At 37.7% G+C, this 9,224-nt stretch overlaps 1 protein-coding gene and 1 long non-coding RNA gene across 3 annotated transcripts; one reads left to right on the top strand and one right to left on the bottom strand.

Annotated features, from left to right (window-relative positions):
• Positions 1–773: 773 nt before the first annotated feature.
• On the top strand, positions 774–3,262 carry LOC116142485. 2 transcript variants are annotated; one of them, XR_004129995.1, is made up of 3 exons: positions 774–1,502; positions 1,946–2,054; positions 3,028–3,262. It is a non-coding gene; the product is annotated as an uncharacterized LOC116142485 (long non-coding RNA). The 2 variants fall into 2 exon arrangements; XR_004129994.1 differs by lacking the exon at positions 3,028–3,262 and having other exon boundaries at positions 1,946–2,379.
• Positions 3,263–4,131: 869 nt separating this feature from the next.
• Positions 4,132–5,790, bottom strand: LOC116142480 (protein ALP1-like). Its single transcript, XM_031427907.1, has one exon. The coding sequence runs from the start codon at positions 5,656–5,658 to the stop codon at positions 4,141–4,143; it is 1,518 nt and encodes a 505-aa protein (XP_031283767.1). The 5' UTR covers positions 5,659–5,790; the 3' UTR covers positions 4,132–4,140.
• Between the last annotated feature and the right edge of the window lie 3,434 nt (positions 5,791–9,224).

Genomic DNA, 9,224 nt, shown 5'->3' with positions numbered 1-9,224 from the left:
AGTTATTCTACAATTGGTGTACGTAATGAGGGGATTTCTTTTCCCTTTTGTGCTTTTACTTCCAGATAAGTGCAGTGCGGCCTTTGCCATATGGCTTGGATGAAACTGCAGGTATTGGAGTTCATCCTGAACCTGTTATGTGTGCAATCACAGCAGGAGCTAGTGTAAAGGGCTACTCATCTCCTCCACAAGATCCAAGTTTAATAGTTCAAAGACGGGATGTTGCACTAGGCATTGGTCCACCTATTCCTGGTAGGATTGAAATGCCCAATTCTTTGAGAAATGTTAATGGTTCGCCGCTAATAAAAGGAGAATCAAACATTCTGTTTGTTGATGGACTCCCAACTGACTGTACCAGAAGAGAAGTAGCTCGTATCCTTTTTTCCTATGTGTGCTTTTGTGCGTACATGTGTATGTATGTGTGCATTATCCTGTGGATGTGTGACATCTCGAGATGCCTGGTGCTTCTTTTAATTTCATGACTGGTCATTTGGATACTTCTTAGAAATGTGAAAAATCAGTACATATAATATGAGTTTTGAATTGAAAAATTTCCATCATCTTCAGGCATTGGCTCTGCTGCACCAGAATGACATATGCCTTGTGACGTAATGAAAAAGTAATGAAATGTTCCTGAAAATCCATTAATCAATTGCTTTGTTCTGTCTCCTTGACATATAATCAAAAGATCTTTTCCGTCCATTTATTGGCTATAGGGAAATCAAAGTTGTTCACAAGGAGCCCAGACATGTAAGTACAGTAAACCTATTATACTTGTTTGGAGGCAGGGCTTACATTGTCAAACTGAGAGATTCCTTTATTCATTTATGTCAAATATAGTTTCAAGTCTCAGTGCATATGGTTTATCTGGAGAATGACTGAGAATGTTATGTTCATCTAACGTCAGCAATTTTTGTGGAGGATGGAATGATTAGTGACTCTGGTTTTGAGTGTCCGGAATCTTGATGGTGGTATATTGTACCCTCTGTTTATAGCATCGTAATTAACTCAACTCAAGTTGACCTGAAAGCTATACACTGAAAATTTTACCCAACGATTTAGAGTAGTTATATGTATTCTTTGTTGCTATGTTGCTCTATTTAGCCTCACTTATTCAATTACTTACAAGCTTTTGGATCTGTCCAGGATTTGTCTCAGGGAGTATGGGGTCTGGGTTAGGTCTTTAATGCCACATCCAAAGATAATATTGAATTTTACAAAATTGATAACTATTAGATTCAACTAATGTGAAGATTTTACAATGCATATTATGGTATACATTCCAATGAATCAATTCTGGCCCATCAACTTGTCATCATTTTCTAGTTCTTGATGCTCATATGATTACATTCTGTGCTATTTCTGTTAGATTTATGTTTTCAGAGTTCTGTAATTTTCTCAATAAATAAGTGTGTTACAGAGTGGAGATAAGGCTATGGTTTTGTGCTTCGTGGAGTTCATGGACTCAAAGTGTGCTGTGACTGCTATGGAAGCTCTTAATGGTAGGGTAATACAAGAAATTATTTTGATGTTTCTATCAAATATTTTTGGAAAATTCTTTGAACTTCTCTTTACTTTCATTTAGGGACAATGGGAAAAGGATACTTCCATATGCCAGTAAATTCATCGCTAGCATACTCTTTATATGTAATATAGTTCAGTGTTGATTATAACACAACACATTGCATTTACACTTCTTTCAAAATTTCATGTTCGTTACATTATGGCAGCAGGTGTCAACTAATTTATTATTTATCTTTTACTTGCATAGGCTTAAGATAAATAGTTTCTTTTATTGGAAAAGAAACTACTCAATTGATATGCATGCTGAACTCTCGGCACTAATTTTGTTAATCAAGATTGATGCTTGAGGTTGTTCAAATGATTAATCATTTTACTCGGGAATAGATCTCTGACAGTCTGTAAATGTGGGTTTTCTCTACAGGTTACAAGTTTGATGATAAAAAACCTGAGTCCCCTACTTTGAGGATCCAATTTGCGCAGTTCCCTTTCCGTCCATCTGATGGTGATGAGCAGCGGATTGGGATTCCACGGTGAGTACTTGTGCATGGTTGGACGACAATCCATTTAGTTGGTTTGGATTTGTTATGGTATAGAAACAGCCGTCCTCATTTTGAATTGTATAGTTTTGAGCCATTCTGTGGTTTTGAGTAGCCATTCTCATATAAAATTACGTTTGGGTGATTAAATAAGCTTGTACATTCCTATTGATGCTCCACCCTTAGGCATTGGTTGGTTGCGTAAATTTATGTCCATTTCTCCCAAACTGATGAAATGGACCTCATAAATTGAAAATGCCATTTTATTTTTGACGTCCTAATTCCATCTTCAAATTTTTAATCCTTCTCTACTTTATCACATGTTTTTCCTCCTTGCCTTAATTCGTTACTAATGATGTTAAATAAAAATGATTTAAATAATCTTAAAATATTTAAAATTCACATTTGAATGCTAATTGTATGTGGCACATAAAAAATTGAAATCTTATAGTGTTTGGTTGCAAGAATATGATTGATATGAAGCCAGTCAAATGGTTGAAAATTGAAATGTTAAGAATCATGCAACATGATTAAAAAATCTCGTCTTCATCAAGAGAGAAGAGATAAGCCTAGGGTATGAAAATTGAAATCTTTAAAGCAGTTGAGTTATATAATGATCTTGCATCATGGTTTCAATTAGAATAGAAATTGGATGAATTTTGGGTATGAAAACAGAGGGTAGATTACAGTAGCAGCACTTGATATTATTTCCATGACATTTTGTGTGGATTTTTCCCAGAAGTTAAACGAATGTTCAGATTGGAAAATTCTGTGAGTTGTTGATTTGTGAATGCTGCTGTGAGTTCCATATTGTTTGAGAAAGGAGAATATTGATGATTTCACACTACACATCTGGAAAGGTGTCATTTTCATCATCCTTGTCCTCTGTGAAATATAGGCATCTTTTCAGCATTAAGTTACATTAATTATCGCACAAATTGCTTACTCATACCAAATATCTTAATAGTTTTCTTGGTAGATACAGTTGAAACAACATAAATAAACAAACAAAAACCAAGGGAAAGTGGACCTCCATGCAGTTTCATTTATCATTAATTAACAACAAATTTGCAGTGCCGGCAAACAGGGGTATGTTGACATTTTCAGAGTCTTTGATGAGATGGTTGTTTACATTTTGTTATATGGTTTTATGTTAAAAGTAGCAGTTATAATATTAGTGTTTAAATAGAGAAGACATGATTCCCCTATTTAAACTGACTCTTGATGATTGATTGCCCATTTCATGTACTGCTTAATCAAACATATTGCATCATTTTTTCAGTTATGAGAAACCTATCGAAAATTAAAATATTCATTGTTACATGTTCATTAAGTGTGCTTGTTTTAATATTCAAACAGTGAGAAGGAACTTAAACCATATAATAATCCAACTCTTAGGTTTGGGAATTTGACATCAATTGAAAATGATTTGCCCATTCTCCTCTATCTCCCATTTTATAACAGCAAGATTCATGCCAATTTGAGTGTTGATGAGTCAAATAACAGAATAATATAAGTGCAAGAATAATCAAACAAGCAATTCCAAAACAGCACTATACCTCAACATGATACAAAATGAAAAATTATTTTAAATCACCTTCTGAATCACTCTTCTTTTAGCTAAGTGGATATAATCCATCAGGTATAAAGCAAAATGTTATTATTTCTGCAACACATAAAAACTTTCCTTCAAACAGATATACAAGAACATTAGTTTGTGTTTCTGGGATCATTGTCATATATGCAGCTAAATAATCACAGAATGATAATACATAACATTTCAACATTTGACATTAACACTTATAAACCATAGCAAAAGAAGATCTCATAATGTTAAATTTCATTCATCTTTTTATTTCTTGTTGGAGTATAGAACCTAGGCTACATTGTTTGTCATCTTTGGGTATAAACTTAAAAGCTATGTAAGACTAGCAATGTTCATCAATTTGAAGGAGGGGCAAATATATATATGTAATGTTTAGATAGCCCCTTCATCAAATTAGGATGAATACACAACTATGATAATTCATTAACAAAAGAATCATATTCTCATCAAATGAACAAACACAACTCCATTCAACTATAAATATGCATTGCCTGCAAGGCCATGGTGCAAAAGATTATGAGCAATGGCATCTCTAGCCTTCATTGAGCTGGCTGACCTCAGAGGAACATCGGGGATCATCTCATCGTCAACAAGGTCAAATTTCAAGCTTCGATCCATCTCCTCATTGCTCATCTCACATATATTATGCAGCACACAACATGCCCCAAGAACCACTGGCAGGTCCTGCAATTTAATCTCTGTTCTTTTCTGCAAACAGCTCCACCTTCCTTTCAACCTCGCAAATGCATCCTTAGCAACCCTTTGAATCTCCCCGATTTTCTCATTGAAGGCATGTTGGGTCCATGTCAAATTCTGCTGTGTATAAGGTACCAACACCCAATCCAGTAAGGGATACCCTGAACCTCCAACAATCCACACTCCCTTCAAAAGACCCCCGCTTGCTCTTTGATACAAGGCAGACTTCTCCAACACCTGATCATCAGGCATCGAACCAGGCCAACCAATGCATACATCAGTAAAAACCCCTTTCGGATCCACAACACCTTGTACCGTAATCGAATACGAAGTCTTCTGATTCCTCTCAGTATGCCTCTTGTTGAAATAAGCTGCAACACTAATCTTAGGCGCTATAATAGGAATATGTGTGGTATACATAGAACCAACCGCATTTGGTATCCCGGACATGACTTCATACTCTTCTTTAATCTTCCTCAAACCCTCTTCATCCGGCCATTGTAAATACTTTGGCATTAACACACTCCTAATAGCTGTACAAACTTCAAGAACCAATTTATGACAAGTTGAAATGCCTAAACCAAACCTTTTTGACACGAGTCTAAGTGGCTCACCAGTGGCAAGTCGCCAGATACAAACGGCAACCCTTTGCCTCACAGGAATTGCATTCCGCAAAGTTGTATCTTCCTTGGCAATAACAGAATTCAGCTCTTCGCATATCATATCAAAAGTTTGCCTTCTCATTCTGAACCATTTCTTGAACTCCTCTTCTGGGTAATCAGGACTATTGCACTCATCCCACCAAGCCTTTGACCGGTCTTTGACCCACAAACGCCTGTGCTGGGCCGTGCCCGGCCCACCGCTTCCTTGCTTGACAGACTTTTGTAGATTATCTGATTCAGCAACGGCAGCGATGGTGGCAACGGAAGAGGCGAGAACGCGTGTCTTCTTTCTATTTATATGTTCAGTTTCTTCTGAATAGTAATCTTGAAGATCGGAGTAATACTCCAACATGGTTTTGGTCTTCTTCTTGTGATTTGTGTCGAAGAGTGATTTAGCTTCAGCAGAGGCTTTGTTCTGCTCTTCTTCAATGCCCTTCTCGTGTTCTTCCAACAATATCAATGAAGTAATAATACCCTTTAAGTCTTTCTTCTTCCCTCCTTCTTCTCCATCATCATCTTCGCGAAATGATTTCTTATCATGTTCAAACTCATCGCTTTTAACGCGATGATCTTTCTCATCTTTTCGCCTCCGTTTCCTGATACTATGAGTGGTTGCTGTGGTGGTGTCATTCATAATTCGAAGAAAAGTTGAAGATTGAAGCAAAAGATGAACTGTACATACAAATAGAAAAGAAGAGAAATGATGGGTTTGTTTGTTGGATTGAGAGAAGGGAGAGTTTGATATAAGGAATGAAAAAGGGGTAAAGAAAAACCAAGAAAGTCTATGAAATTGGGTTTTAACGGTGTGAACAAAGTGTGAACACAAAGATTTGGAATACGGAAATGGGGGAGGGAAAAGTTTGATAATAATAATAAAAAGCGGTCGATGAAGTTTGGTTTGGCATAAATGTCAAGGAAAATGATATAAAAGTTCAAAGATCAAACATAGTTGAGTTCAATGGATAAGTGAAAAAAAACGTGTGTAGTGTGAACACGGCAGGTGCAGTACTGCTTTAATAATGGATGATGTGGGCTGGGGGTGGTGGGGGTAGGTGCTGTTGGACGGTGACTTTGATTACGCGGATGCGGATGCGGATGGGATCTTTCATTTTTCTCAACTTCTTTTGGAATGTCTAAATTTCACTTACTACCCCTAATTCTTTTCAAAATTATTTTATTGCCGCTAGGTTAATAAACCACCCCTTTGTTGATCCTCGAGAAGGTGATGCTATGTGTTATATCTAAAAAATTTTTTTTTTTTTTTTTTTTGCAGAGGTGACCTTTCGCTAACAGCTTCCATGCGCGCAGTGACTATGCCATCTAGGGTTCCAAAGCCATCGAAGAGAACTAAGGGGTTCATTTTCCCCGGTCGACCTGACTGAGCCAGTCGAGTGACCCCTGGCAATATCCCCATAGAGGGGTACGATTGGTGGCGAAAGGCGAACATCCATGGAGCGACGTGGAGAGGCTTTTCGGCCCGTGGCTACTCACGTTGCAAGCAGAAAACCATGGGCCAGAAGGCCAAGGAGGAAACAGTCTACTTACCAAGGAAGAGTCAGAGTCCAAGCCAGAGGGCTTCGGGATGTTGCCCGAGGGATTGCAGCCTTACCAGGCTTTCCACTTGGGGGTGCCCTCGAGGAGTGTCCCTGGCACTTCGGCGGTCCTCGAGGCTCGCGCAAGAGAAAGGGAGGTCGTAGTTGCCCAAATGAGAGTGGGCAAGCAACGAGTCGACGAGGTCTTCTTCCTCTAGGATCGACCCTCATGTGCTGAATTCCACGGGCAACTGTCGAAGCACCTGCAGTCGGGTGTATACGTTGCTGAATGCCAACTTGTTGCAGCCTTCGAGGAGTTCGTGCTTCCCGACCCGCGGATCTAGCGCTATTGCACTTCAGTTGCAAAGCCGGGTAAAACAATTTGTTCTTGTCGAGGACTTTTAGTATTAGTTGATTTCCTAACTTTTATGATTTTCAAAAAAAAAAAAAAAAAGGCTAACTCTTGTTTCTTTTCTCATACGTTTCTGCTTACCTTACACATGACTAAACAGAATTGATATGGACTCTACTAGAGATTCCACGACTGAGAGAGGAGAATACCAAACGAAACAGACTTTGGGGCTCTGGACGTAGACGCGAAAGTGGTCCACATTCAGGCGAATTATACTTGGTAAAGAGAAATTTTGCCCTTCTTACAGTGACTTCCAGAAGGGAATGTCGTTTCAACAATTTCTCTCAAACTATACCCCAAATCAACCTTCACACATGCACAACACTTTACAACAACATCAACTCAATTTTATTAATTAAAACTAAATAACCCTAACCTCAAAACCCATCTTCAACATCTCTACTCTAGCCCATTTTCCTCACTCCCCAATCCATCCTCTCACACTAAATTTAACTCCATTACACACATACACAATACACCCACATTCAACACACCAAAATTAAGGTTTTTCCCCAACAATAACAAGGAATGGGAGAAAGCTAGAGTTTGGGATGAATCCAAGCTGATTCACACTTCCTTGGCTCAAAATCACTCTCTCTCTTTTTTCTTTTCTTCTCCTCTTCTTCTTCTTCTTCTTCTTCTTCTCTTCTTCTTCTTCTTCTTCTTTCTTCTTCTTCTTCTTCGTCTTCTTCTCTTTTCTCCTTTCTCTATTTTCCTTATCTCCTTATCGATCTTCTCCATTTTGGGTGACAACCCAATTTTATACTAATCTACAAATTTTATTTGGCCCTCCATCATTCAATTGTAACATTTTACTCCCACCAAGGCTTTGAATTCTTACACTTTGCACCCTACACCAAAACCAATCCTTAGGACACTGCTCACCGATATGGGTATTACATGGGAAGGTCTTAAATTTACTTGTCATTGTACCAGATTCAAAAAGTTTCGAAAAAACAACGAATATTTAAAAATTATGAGACTTAGGCTATGCTCTTGGACTAAAAACTAATAATGTTATTTGATCAGTTATTTTGTTACTTCTTTAATTTTTTTCTATAATTGTTTTCATATCAGTTATATTTACTATTTTACCCCTAGCACAAAAGAACCCCAACAATAAATTTGCTTATAATGTGTCCTAAGAGAGCTCACTTCAAGAGGTTATTTGTATGGATGACAAAATTGTGGATTAGATAGATCCAATCCAGTCTAATCTAATCCCCATCCAATCCATTCTTATAATCTGAAGATAGATTGGATTGGATTATGGATCATCCATCCATAATTTTTAATATATATGTTTAATCTATTTTTGTTTTTTTTATCAAGTTTTCATAATGATTTTTGTATTAGTCAAAATACAAATTTTCCTTCGTACTATTTTGTATTTAATAAATATTTAAATGTATTATGATAAATATTAATTATAGCTAGCATCAATCACCATTGTTGATCACTGGTCAACTGCCACCTCTTGCCTAGTCTGGTCATACTTTCCCCCCTACAAGAATCTGGTGAATTACCATATTCTGAAGCTTATTTTGGCTGCAGAAGGTGTTGAATTACCATTTTTTGACACTTATTTTGGCCGCAGAAGGTGGAAATAGTCCACCACATTTTGCGGCTAATATTGGAGTCGGAATCCGTGATTCAAATGGATTCCTATAGATTAGCTTGTTCCGGTCTTATGGGAGAAAATTTGACACTATGGAACAAATTTTGACTTGACCGCCGCTTAACGATAGTTGACTTGCTATTGACCAGTAGTTGACCGACGCTGGTGGTGCCCAACACCATTGTCATTTCATTTTTTTAATGAGTAAAATGTTCCCACCCAAAGATTAGTGAAAATCCAAGTTCCCACCCCTGTTTATTTATTTCGATACCCACCCTTAAGTTAACATTGTTTAATGATTTTTGGGTTTTGACCCATATGGAGAATGTTATTACCAAGCTGCCCTTACTAGTAAATTACTTTTTAACCCAAATAGATTTAGATTTTTTCGGTAGTCACTAAGGAGGGAAATTGGGAGAAAAGGCTCGATTCGGCCAAACTGGAGGCGAACGAGGCTGGGGAAGGATGGATTTTGTCGGGGATGATGGGGGAGCTAGTGGTGGTGATGGTGATGTTAAACAACGTCGGAATTCGCTAGATCTGACTTTTTTGGCAACTACGAGGAGGGAAAATCGTGGATAAAAGGCTTAGATTCGACCAAAATGGAGGTGATGAGGCTGGGGGATGGTTGGTTTTTG

Source organism: Pistacia vera, unplaced genomic scaffold (assembly GCF_008641045.1).
Source record: "Pistacia vera cultivar Batoury unplaced genomic scaffold, PisVer_v2 Contig41, whole genome shotgun sequence".
Taxonomy (NCBI): Eukaryota; Viridiplantae; Streptophyta; class Magnoliopsida; order Sapindales; family Anacardiaceae; genus Pistacia; species Pistacia vera.
The sequence above is the reverse complement of the archived record's forward strand: the minus strand, read 5'-3'. Positions and strand labels throughout refer to the sequence as shown.

What these genes read in the sequence shown, in the direction of transcription:
- LOC116142480 (XM_031427907.1), bottom strand. Translation starts at nt 5,658, where the DNA reads ATGAATGACACCACCACAGCAACCACTCATAGTATCAGGAAACGGAGG.